We start from the raw sequence: 12,147 nt of genomic DNA, 5'->3' as shown, positions 1-12,147 counted from the left end.
CTTTCCAATTTGGAATTAGAAAATCGGTTTATCCGGTGCAACAGAGGTTGGGAGAATGAATTCGAGCGTCGTGTCATAGTGGAAATATGACTTACACAATGAAAAGCTCGCTGTACGTTGAGACTTCTAGGGCTCTAAGAACCCATCGCACCCTATTTTTAACGTCTCAAGTTCTCAACCTGTGAAAGAACTTTAGTGCGCAACTAGTGTCTTTTCGACATTCAAAATCATGAATGCTTGAACGACCAAATCTAAACAAAACCAACAGGTGGGGAACCTCGTCTTTACTTTGACATAAGAACAAGACACAATGCACATCAAAGGACGGATTCTTTTTATTGTCTTGGCCGGCACTTCCTAAGCCGGTTATGATCCTTGCAGATCCAAGAGCATTGATTTGTCCATTAACGGGCAGTGAACATGAGTGAACATAAGAGATCCTTGGCAGGCAACAGGGCCTTGAGCATACGACCCTAGATATTAGGTCAATCATGATTAAGATTAAGAGCACTCCTACGTGCTGGCTACTCATAAATGCATTTATAGAATAAGACATGACTGTCCTTGGATGGTAGGTGCAAAATCAATATTTATTAAAATTTTGATCCCCTGTTTGGTTGCCGAAAGTGTTCAAATTCTATTATGGGAACTTTGTTTCCCAAAATTAATTTTATTGTACATTCCATGCCGACATACTTTATCCTCAGCAGTGGCAATGGACAAATAATTATATCACTACAACGTGACAATGATACAACAATAACAAAACTTCAGCCGAGTTGTCAGAAGTTTTTCAAAATCTTGTCACTTGAGACTCCATCAGCAGTAAGAATAGACGTCACTTCCTGCAACAGCAAAGTGATTATGCAAGGTCAGCATAGAAACGAGGGCATTGCATATATAGGATACAACAATAACAACAAACATTACCCCACTAAATGGGATCGGTTATATGAATTGTACTACTCCATCGTGTTGCATATATAACATACGCTAACCATTAATTCTTTGCAAAATATGATAGCAAAGCTAGAATAGGCAAGAACTTTGCGAGAATTGTTCCAGGTTATTAAAGTTACATGATAACATTTCGATACTACAAGATCAAGACAATTATGACTGAAATTAAACTCTCCAACTTATTGCTGAACTATTATCACCCCAAAAAAAAATTGCTGGACTGAACTTCAAGAGACCTCAATATCCAGAAAGATATAATGAGACAACTTTTGTAGCAGATTTTTAACTGAGGCAGCATAAGGGAAATCATCATGTAACTCAAGCCAAAACTTGGATGCACCAAGTCAGGCTAGCAAGACACGCCTGGAGGAGATTGTCTCCCAAAAGACAGAGCCTGGGAAGGTAACGTAAGCAGATTTTTTGGGCAATTGATTCCTCAATGCAGAGACGTGTATGGCAATTTACCAAGAGACATATATAGCAGTCCAGGTATCAGCACAAGTATAAATATTTCTGAACAGATGTTCAAAAGCCTTTATGACTAGTTTAGCCTGTCAAAATTGCATATGTTCTGTCTTAAATACCAGATGGTAGGGTTCATCAGGAAAATGAATAAAACCTATATGGACAATAAGTTAAATGACAACACTATGGCCACAGGCATCATGACCAACTTGGTTAAAAGTGAATACCGTGCACAAGAGACTCACATTTGATTGTAGTCGTATTAAAACCAGAAGTCCTAGCAAATATGATGATGCCTAGGGAAGATGTTGTGAAACAGTATGTGATGGAATCACTAAGAAGCCTTTGGCTGGAAGCAACGGCTAGGTTTTTCAAGGATAACACCCATCACACTTGGTGGATGGGAGCATATACTTCTCCTTATGGTCTCAAACTACTGGTTGTTTTTACAGGGTCTCCTCATATGGATATTCAAAGATACTGGGAGGCTCTAATGTGGTACAATCAGATGCGGTCACTCTTAAAGTCCATCAGTTTCCCAGCATGCAACAAGATCGCTCTTTAGACTAAGAAAATCACATATGCTTGCCCAAAAAGCAGTTCCCGAGGAGGAAATCAATGTCATGCAATTTATTTTACTAAAACAATTGTCCTTGCTCTAACCATGTAGAGTCACTTTCTTCTGGTGCTAGTGTGCAAGTGCAAGTGCAAGTGCAAATGAGAACAGGCGAGGGTGAAGGGATAAAAAATGATTCATCAAATTAACCATAGATCATGCCTATATCTATTGCCAACAGAGCTTACTCTCAACATCATCCATCTTCATTGCTACCAAGTAAACTCTTGCTATGGTCACTGCTGATATATTTCACAAGAGTTAACTGAGTAACGTTGCCTGAGTTTAAGAAAATATTCTCTTATACAGACTATGCCAACTTTTTAGATGTATTATGAAGTTAATTTCTTGTTTTTTAAAAAGATTAGAATTTCAAGATAAATAGAGAAGAAAAATTTTAGGTCTATAACCTACTCTCATCAACATTAATAATAATGTTCAGTTAGATTCTTGCTATCATCATATCCTCTCAGGTCAAAAATAAGGAGATCTGCTCACATTTTCATTGGATTCTAAGATTATCATTGAATGATCAACGGTCAATTTGTTTTCAGTCATTATCGATCACCCCACCAATGATAGTTGGCCGTAATTGAAGTCAATTTAAGAAGGAAATAGTGAAGGAACTGAAGAGCTATGAGTTAAATCTTCATCTCAGCTGAATCCAGATCAGCTTGGCTTCTTGAAGCAACTTAGATTGTCATATCTGTCCTACTCTTTATCAAAAACTAGGAAAGAAAATCATCTGGTGAGTTCCGTGAGATAGTCCCATTGGCTTAATGGCCAGAAGGCTATGCTAATAACAGCAATAAACTCGAGTGACAGATAACCAAAACAAAACAAGGCATCATTTTCATACTTTATATAGGCAGAGACAGCTCAAATAAAGAAAAACGGAAAATTAAAGCTCAAAGCAATAGCATCACACCTCAGTCATCTGTTTCTGCCCACAAAGTACCGCACCAGTGGACAAAGGATCAGTAATTTGCTTGGTTCTTGTAAAAGCAGCCTGTGAAGGCAATTACAAGAGAAACGTAAACTAATAGAGTTACAGCTTTAATTAGAGAGTTAAGCTTACAAGCAAGACCACAACATTACCTGCACATAGCCATTTTCGCCGGTCCAATTACCATCTGGTTGAGACAAGACAGGGACAATCTTAACACCAGAAGATTCCCAGTCTTTGAATCTATCCTGTAAAGATAAAGAATATATTTATTAGAATAACCTTGAATTTAAAAAAGCAAAGTTCTATTGCTTTTCTTTCAAACCCAACGCCCGAAAATAGATAGAACGAACCCGATAAGCCATTCTTTGAAGGTTTCTGGCCCCATAATAAAGCATCACATCAGATCTCTCAGCAGCACTAAATCCAGACTCGATGAGTGATCGAATGGGACTATATATAAGGAGGAACCACATGAGTCAAGTTGAATAAACACTAAAGAAAGTGAAAACAGGACCAGGATTGATGGTAACATTTAGCTAATAGAAGAACAACCGTCATGCATTCAGGATGAGCCTTGGATTCGATGCTAGTTTGTCAAATAGATGCACAATAGTGCATAGATGATAACAGAAGCATACAAAGCGACCAGTAAAATCTATAGCAATCTATTTATTAGTGTACATGGAACATTAAATGACCCTTCCAGCCCCATATCACCTTCTCAGTAACCAGGCATGGATTCTTTAGTGAAAATCAGAAGCTCCCATATTGAGGCACAAATAAAAGTATTTCAAACTTCAAATAGCTTTAAATGAAGATTCTGAGTGCCCGGTGGCAAAGAGAATGAGCTCACGAAGGAGCTCTTCAGAGCATTGCTTAGTTAGCTTATATTGTCCCATTATCAATTCCTTCAACTAACTTTTCAAACCAACTAGGCAAGCCTCGAAGAGCCTCAGTTAAAAAGCTAAAGTTTCAGCCGGTATACGAAGCAGAGGCCACCTATAATGATGAATATGACAACTTAATCAAGCTTTCCAATCCACCACTAATGTGAATCAAATTTGAATAGATATAAACCCATGCAACTACGACGTTCTACTTGTTATTACAAGTAAGCTTCTAATTTGATGAAGAAAAGCATCCTGGGCATTAGCATTTTAAAACAAAAATGCAACTTCGGTAAAGACTCGCCTAATTCCGGATCCAGTCGCAAAAATAAAAACCGTTGGATATTTCGCAGGTGGATCTATCCGACTCGTATCGAACCCATTCCCCATAACCTGACTCAGTTCCACCACAGCCCCTCTCTTCAACCCGCATAGAATCTCGGCGGTAGATCCCGGCACGCTCTTTACAAGAAACTCGAAAACGCCACGGGCCGAAGCGAGCTTCGGAGGCGAGGCGATAGCAAGGAAGGAAGGCTTGGATCCGTCAGGAACTCGCAACTGGAGGTACTGCCCGGCCCGAGTGTGAGATGCGGCCAAATCAGGCGAGTCGGACAAGTCGACAGTGACGTGAAAGAGGGACTCCGCTGCAGGTTCAACCTCGGAAAGCGGGGCAGGGGTCCAGACGGTGGTATCCTGCCTAACGGCGGCGGCAGCGACGGAAGCGAAGCGATGGCGTCGGAGGTTTAGGCGGCGTGGGAAGGGATGAGCTAGGCAGCGTAGAATAGACATGGGAGGAAGGGATGGCCTAAGGTGCGCATTAGGGCAGAGGGAAGAGGAAGAAGGAAGAGAGGGTGAGAGAGAGAGTGACATAGCTGTTGTCTTTCGTATGAAAGCTTATATGAATGTAGGAGACTGGTCACGGAAGGGCTGGCCGCCGACTTGGGTGGACGGAAGAACGGCAAGTTTTAAGGGGGGGGGTGTGATACGGTCGCCCTCAGCGCGTATTGGCTGGGGAGGCTGAAGCGGCTTCCACGTGTCATCCAAGTTATCTGGTGGCTCGCCACTGGCCAAGACCCTATCATTTTGGAGAGAAATTGGGTTGGGTCGATTGCTTTTCAATTAACAAAAGGTGAACTAAATTAAGTTCATTAGAAATAACTTGATGATTCGATTTTGACTCCATTAATTCAGTTTTTAAAATTTTACTCAACTTTTAAACTGTAATCATTTTTTAAAAAATTAAGTATTTTCTAAAAGTATAGGGGCACTAAATTAAATAGCTAAATTTTGAAAATTGAGTTAAATAAGTTAAATTCCAAAAATTGAGTTATACCTTACTCATGATTATAAAAACTAAATAACTAATTTTTTTTTAATATTACATCACTGAAAAAAAAATCTAACTACCAAAACTTCTTTTTGGGTGCCAAAAGGCAAAACTCAATTCAAGCCCTATATTTCATTTTATTTTTAAATGAGAATATTTAAGTTGAATTATTTTTTCAGAGAATTACCTAGGTCACAAGCAAAAAAAAAAATTACTGAAAAATTTCAATGACAAACAAAATATTTGTCATTACAAATTGTTATTGAAATTCTTTAATAATTATATTTTTTAAAAAATTTTAAGGTAACCCTCCCTCATTTTTTTTTCATATTAAGTCTTAAGCATAGTTACATGTAGAATGAAATAGAACAATTGAAAATAAAATAGAACAATTGTTAAATATGGAATGAAATAGATCAATTGTAATCCCTCTAGTCACTTGGACAAGGTGTCTTCTAAACATAACAATTAGTTCAAAATTCTAAATTATAAAGTGCATAATCAAAATATCAAATAATGTTTTATTTTTATTTTGGATTAATATAATTTTTTGTCCTTGAAATTTGGTCCCATTTTAGTTTTAGTCCTCAAATTTGAAACATATAGTTTCAGTCTCTAAAATTTAGTTCATTTTCAAACATTAGTTCCTAAATGTATAACGATATTAAAATCAACTGAAGTATTGTAAACAGCGTTAAAGTAATGATATGAACTCATCATATAATATCTAAATAGATTTTATATGGATAACAGAGAAAGAAGAAAAAAAAAAAACAGGTTTTCAAAACACAGTTTAATCCACTTTTTTGTTGCTCACTTTTCGTTTGAGGAGTTGAGTTATTCACATCTTGAGAATTGATCCCCCTCTATATACTAGTTATGTTATTCACACAAGATTCAAGTAGATGTAATTTAATAAGTTTATATTATCACTTTAACACCATTTTCAATACAATACCTTGATAGGTTTTAATATCATTACATTTTCAAGGACTGAAATTTAAAGACGGATTGAATTCTAAAGACTACAATTACAAATTTAAAATTTAAAAAGCCAAAACCAAAATAAGTTCAAATTTCTTTTAAAAAAATCATATTAACTCTTATTTTCCATCACTTTTATAACTTTCCAGTAGCGTTAAATAATAATAATAATAATGAAACCCCCTCTCAATTGAAATATGATGATATTTTTGAACGAATAAAACAATATAATAACTCTTTATCTACGGGAGAAACTGTTGATTTAAAAAAAAAAACGCGCGAAACAATGTTATACAAACTGGAGGCATTACACTGAAATCGAGAATACGCAGGTAACTTGCAAAACAAATTTCATGTTATTGACCTAGGAAAACACATTAAGGTACATAAATAAACGTTGGGTTACAGCAAAATAAAATAATTCAAAAATTTTCGAAATAAAAACTGCTGACAAAGTTGATAAAATGTTCAAATACACATTGTATTATTGTAAAACCGCTTCAAAACTGAAATCGTTCGTGAACAAGTTCATGGCTAATGATTTTTCATTACTGCTTATCCAGTCCAAATCCATTAACATGATACCCGTAAATAGCAAATAGGGGGGAGAAAAAAAATGAAAAACACTCGAAAAATCAGATTTGCTTCTCTAACAGCATGAGAAAAACTCAGCCAAAGTCCTGAACATTGATGCAACCCATGTTTCTGAACAAGAACAGCAGAAATGTACATGTTCTCTTGCCTTTTTTCCCCTTATTAACACAACTGAAGGGGGGGGGGTGCATGGGGCCACAGGCTCCGTTTCACTTTCACAATTGGCAACAAGATTTTGAAATGGAAATGGAAAATCCCGACACATGGTACCATGAGAGAAAAAATTGAAAGATTCTGTCATTTGGCATTGCCCAGAGTTCCTAAGTTATTGATTTATGCAACTATCAAAAAACGGATCAACAAAGTAGGATAGCTGTGTGGTTATGAACTTATGATGTTGATTCCTTAGCAATCTTATCTGCCTTTGCAACAACCTCATCGATACCTCCGACCATGTAGAATGATTGCTCAGGAAGGTCATCGTATTTGCCATCCAACACACCCTGTCAAGTATAAAACAAAACAAAACAAAAAATAATAATAATCAAGACCAGGCGAGGAAAGGCTTCATATTTTAAAAAAAATAATCAAGACTTAGACCAGGCCAGGAAAGGTTTCATATTTTTCCACTTCTTGCCGGCCTTTTCATAATATAATGTTTGAACTCATTTTTTGCGCATCAGTTCAAAGGAAAACCAAGGTGAAGGTACATTGGTTAAACTAGCAAAATAGAAAATCTACCATCCAAAATAATTGAAACAAACAGAATACAAACACTAAGAAACTGAGTTGCGAGAATTAACATGTTCTACTTTATTTTGTTTCGAAAGGGGGTTTACTTTCAAAATGGTGCTTTGGCCCTTAGAAGAAGGCCAAAGAAATTCCAACACAAGTTAAGAGTTAAAACTACTGGAAATGTCTACGGATAGACAAGCGCATTAACTCATGAGTCGATCAAGTAACTCAAGCAAATCGTAATAAAAATTAAAGCTAAAGGTCCTTACAGAGCATCACAAGACATATATTTCATTTTCATAAGGGCAAGGAAGCAGATACCACCACACAGTAAACAAAAACATTCCACATTTTTTTGGCACTGCTAAAATGCTTAATGAAAAAGCATGTATGAAGTCTCCCGTTTAATGTGGCTATATATATTAAAATCCAAACTGGCAAAAGTACTATTTACTCAATAAGACAAGCATATACCTGGAAGCTGTTGATGCTCTCCTTCAAGTCTACGTATTTACCAGGGGCACCAGTGAAGACTTCAGCAACATGGAAAGGCTGGCTCAAGAAACGTTGGATTTTACGTGCACGAGCAACAGTCAACTTATCATCTTCACTGAGCTCATCCATTCCCAAAATGGCAATGATATCTTGAAGATTCTTGTAGTTCTGAAGTACTTTTTGTACACCACGAGCAGTATTATAATGATCCTCACCCAATATAAGGGGTGAAAGCATACGAGATGTAGAATCTAAGGGATCAACAGCAGGATAGATACCCAGCTCAGAGATCTGCTCAATAATTTCAAAATTGTTAATTAGACCATGACACAGAAACATCAGTACAACTGACGCTACAACTGACGCTTCACAAGACACAACCAAACCTGTCGTGATAACACAGTTGTAGCATCCAAGTGAGCAAAAGTGGTAGCAGGAGCTGGATCTGTCAAGTCATCAGCAGGCACATAAATAGCTTGGACAGAGGTAATTGAACCCTTCTTGGTGGTTGTAATACGCTCTTGAAGACCTCCAAGGTCAGTAGCCAAGGTTGGTTGGTAACCAACAGCAGATGGGATACGACCAAGCAAAGCAGACACCTCTGAGTTGGCCTAAATGATGAAGCACAATGTAAATTGAACATTAATGTGTGGGGGGGGGGGGGGGAGAAGGAACTTGGAAATAAAAAAATTGCAAATAGGGACCCATTACAAATTAGTATGGGTTTTGACAACAATTTTTGTGAATGGGTCCCTGTATGCAATTTTTTTTATTTCTAAGGTCTGTTTTTGCGATTTTCCCTTAATAGAATGACCACATGTACTGAACAGTACAGAAATTAGCTAAGTTTGTTGAAAACATCCATACCTGGGTAAAGCGGAAAATGTTATCAATGAAAAGAAGCACATCTTGCCCTTCAGCATCACGGAAGTGTTCAGCAACTGTAAGCCCAGTCAGACCAACACGGGCACGAGCACCAGGGGGCTCATTCATTTGACCATACACAAGAGCACATTTACTCTCACTCTGTAAAACAAAAGACATCAGCATCACAATAAACGGAATAGAAGAATACTGAGTATCTCAAAATACTATGTTCACCTGCTTGTCACCAAGCTTAATCACACCACTCTCAATCATTTCTCTGTACAAGTCATTACCCTCTCGGGTTCGTTCTCCAACACCAGCAAACACGGAGAAACCACCTACACAACAATACCCTCAGCATTCATACAAACAGAGGAGCAAGAACATCTTGACAAGTAATGAAGAGCATTTATGCACATACCATGAGCCTTCGCAACGTTGTTAATAAGTTCCATGATGAGCACAGTTTTTCCCACACCAGCACCACCAAACAATCCAATCTTTCCTCCTCTTTGGTATGGTGCAAGCAAGTCCACAACCTAAGGGCAATAGTAATAAGAAAATGGCACCCAGTTATAACACATATATTCCCAGACAATCAAAGCATGTGGATGCAAAGTTTTAAAATACATATATACATACACTCCAATGAACAGATAGAAAAAGAAGCAGAAGAAAAACACCTTAATTCCTGTCACAAGGATCTGTTGTTCAGTTGCTTGCTCAACAAAAGCAGGAGCTTCTCGATGAATTGGCAAGAAGTGCTCAGTTTCTATGGAAATCAAAACAATACGGTCAGCAGAAACACCTCACCAAAAGGACAGCACAACTTCTCAAGTACTGGCAGACATAAATTGATTTATGATTTCTTACTGAGGTCACCCTTCTCGTCAATAGCCTCTCCAATGACATTAATGATACGTCCAAGTGTAGCCCTACCCACAGGAACCTAAAGAACAAGCATAAATTGCATCAGAAAATAGGAAATAAAGAGAGGACAAAAACAAATATAAAAGACCAAGCAAGCGCAATCCATCTCCAATGGGCGTCAAGTGCTAGACTAGATTAAAAAGTGATAGGGGAGGTGAACAAAATCAGTATATCCAGATACCAGCCAAACTAAAACCATATTTGTATGCACTTTAGGTTCAGAAAGCAAGAATGCATCCACTTCAACACCAATCATCACAGAGACGTGAAGTCAAGAAGCAATTCTAACATGCTGACTAAAAAAGATAAGAACCGCATCATTATTCAAAACGCAGTTAGGAAGCATTAACAAAACAAATATATTCCGGCAAAACAAAAAAAAATTATCCATCTGACTTGTTCAAGATAATGATCTCAATATATAAATAAAAAATTGTCAGTACTCTTCATCCCGATCTTCACGCCATTGAACTCACAACAAAACCAAGGAACAATATGATTTTCCGACTAGGCTATAACAGTAGCAGAAATTTATAGCGACCAAAATGGCACACGCACTTTAGGTCAATTTCCAAAGGAATAGAAATACACCGAGATCTGTGACTCATTCTAAAAGCCTACAGGTTCATGGTGGAATTGACTAAACTTGACATCGTCCGATGCAGTTAGACACGGGGAAGTCGAACCCTTCTAAAAAAAACCAAATTTTTCCTCACCAAATCAAATTGCAAAACTCGAAAAACACTAACAATGCAATGCGATCAAGAAATATAATGCGATTCGAGACTCACGGTAATAGGAGATCCAGTGTTGAGCACGCGCTGTCCTCTGACAACCCCTTCAGTTCCATCCATAGCAATAGTCCTGACCATGTTCTCACCCAAATGCTGAGCCACCTCCAACACCAATCGAATCGAATGGTCCATAACCTCAAGGGCAGTCAAGATCGGAGGCAATCCCTCCTCGAATCTAACATCTACGACAGCACCAATGACCTGGCACACCTGACCGATCGCACCCTTTCCAGTGAACTCATCAACAATCTTGCCACCACCGGTTCCGGGATCCTTCTTGGCCGGAGGAGATGGAGCGGCAGCGGCGGCAGCTGATGTAGCATACTCAGTGATACGGTTGAGGAGGTAGCCATAAGGAGAAGGACGATGCGACACAGTTGAAGAAGAAAGTCTGGGTCTGGGGCTGGTAATGGAAGATTGAGCAGAAGATCGACGAAGGGAAGATCGAATCAGAGAAGATACGAGTCTGCGTGAAGCCATCTTGAGAAGGCTTCAGGTAGAGAAACAGAAAAGAGGGCTAGGGTTTGTTGAGTGAGAGAGAGAGTGAATGGGACTATATGCAAAACAACATAGCTCAAAAACGGGAAAGTGAATTTTTTTTTTCCTCTTTTTTAAAGTTTTAACTGAACTCAAATCTGAATATTGTTAGGGCTCGGATTTAAACGTAGGAGAGAGGGACAGATGGACGTCCAAAGGGTGTCGTCTAAAGGATTTTGACCTGGACAATGTCGAATGTATGACTTGGCTGGCATGATCGTTCTTCTCTCTCCTTTGCTTCCTCTTCTCTCCTCCACGCAAATGGGCGAAAATTCCTGCGGGGAATTCAGAACCCGGATCCGGGTATTAGCTTTTTGGGCCGCTAGAGCCCCAAGGGGCATCTCATAGTACATTCTTTTGCTTTTTTTCTTGTCAATAAGATTATTATAATTTATAATATTAATATTAAGTATTAACAGTGATAATTTTTGTAATTAAAATTTTTATTTGTAAAATTTAAATAGTCATTTTAAGTAACTAATAGACATTGGTCTTGGTCCTACCGAAAAGAGCTTTAATTGCTTGAGCATATAAGTTTTTAAATTTGAGTTTCTACAGATATGGAAGACATCATTAAGAAAGCTATTTTTATTTTAACACGACCAAAACAACAATAGTGATAGTGACTAAATGGCAATTGTAACTCTAAAATCAACCAAAACATCAATGTGACCATATAAGAAAATCAAACAATAAGAGTTTAAATGGCTAAATGCCATGCTTTTATTGGCAGAAGAGAACTATAAACTACAAAGTGAATTTCATTTTTTATTAATCCAAATTGAAGTTTGAAATCTAGCGCGGTGGACAGTAGGGGTGAATATTCGGTTTTTCGATTTGGTTATTGGTAATAACCAAATTAACTGAATAACCAAATAGAGTAAATTTTAAACACCGAATCGAAACCGATTAATCGAACTAACCGAAACTGAACTAACTGAAAATTTCGGTTCGATTAACCGATTAACTGAAATATATAAATATGAAAAATAATTTTAAATTAAAAA

The 12,147-nt window shown here is 37.7% G+C and overlaps 2 protein-coding genes across 2 annotated transcripts; both read right to left on the bottom strand.

Annotated features, from left to right (window-relative positions):
• Nucleotides 1-543: 543 nt before the first annotated feature.
• On the bottom strand, nt 544-4,832 carry LOC114717226 (fruit protein pKIWI502). The gene is made up of 5 exons (XM_028902325.1): nt 4,182-4,832; nt 3,341-3,440; nt 3,140-3,235; nt 2,970-3,050; nt 544-845 (listed from the first exon to the last, which is right to left on the bottom strand). Exons 1-5 carry the CDS (start codon nt 4,745-4,747, stop codon nt 783-785), a joined length of 906 nt encoding a protein of 301 aa, XP_028758158.1. The 5' UTR covers nt 4,748-4,832; the 3' UTR covers nt 544-782.
• Nucleotides 4,833-6,805: 1,973 nt separating this feature from the next.
• Nucleotides 6,806-11,185, bottom strand: LOC114717244 (ATP synthase subunit beta, mitochondrial). The gene is made up of 9 exons (XM_028902346.1): nt 10,601-11,185; nt 9,753-9,828; nt 9,563-9,651; nt 9,301-9,418; nt 9,114-9,217; nt 8,880-9,038; nt 8,399-8,623; nt 7,992-8,303; nt 6,806-7,285 (listed from the first exon to the last, which is right to left on the bottom strand). The coding sequence occupies exons 1-9, from the start codon at nt 11,081-11,083 to the stop codon at nt 7,172-7,174; spliced, it is 1,680 nt and encodes a 559-aa protein (XP_028758179.1). The 5' UTR covers nt 11,084-11,185; the 3' UTR covers nt 6,806-7,171.
• Nucleotides 11,186-12,147: the final 962 nt, after the last annotated feature.

This window comes from Neltuma alba, unplaced genomic scaffold, assembly GCF_004799145.2.
Source record: "Neltuma alba isolate B1F8T4 unplaced genomic scaffold, ASM479914v2 tig00011720_pilon, whole genome shotgun sequence".
Taxonomy (NCBI): domain Eukaryota; kingdom Viridiplantae; phylum Streptophyta; class Magnoliopsida; order Fabales; family Fabaceae; genus Neltuma; species Neltuma alba.
Note: the sequence above shows the minus strand (reverse complement) of the source record. Positions and strands in the feature narration are given on the sequence as shown.

Bases quoted from the DNA above. Each gene is read 5' to 3' on its own strand.
- LOC114717226 (XM_028902325.1), bottom strand. From the start codon at position 4,747: ATGTCACTCTCTCTCTCACCCTCTCTTCCTTCTTCCTCTTCCCTCTGC. The intron at 3,236-3,340 runs GTTCGTTCTATC...TTATCTTTACAG, and splicing joins TTCAAAGAATGGCTTATCGG to GATAGATTCAAAGACTGGGA. The intron at 3,051-3,139 runs GTAATGTTGTGG...TTGCCTTCACAG, and splicing joins GCGAAAATGGCTATGTGCAG to GCTGCTTTTACAAGAACCAA.
- LOC114717244 (XM_028902346.1), bottom strand. From the start codon at position 11,083: ATGGCTTCACGCAGACTCGTATCTTCTCTGATTCGATCTTCCCTTCGT. The intron at 9,652-9,752 runs GTAAGAAATCAT...TGATTTCCATAG, and splicing joins TGACGAGAAGGGTGACCTCA to AAACTGAGCACTTCTTGCCA. The intron at 9,218-9,300 runs GTATGTGCATAA...ATTGTTGTGTAG, and splicing joins CAACGTTGCGAAGGCTCATG to GTGGTTTCTCCGTGTTTGCT.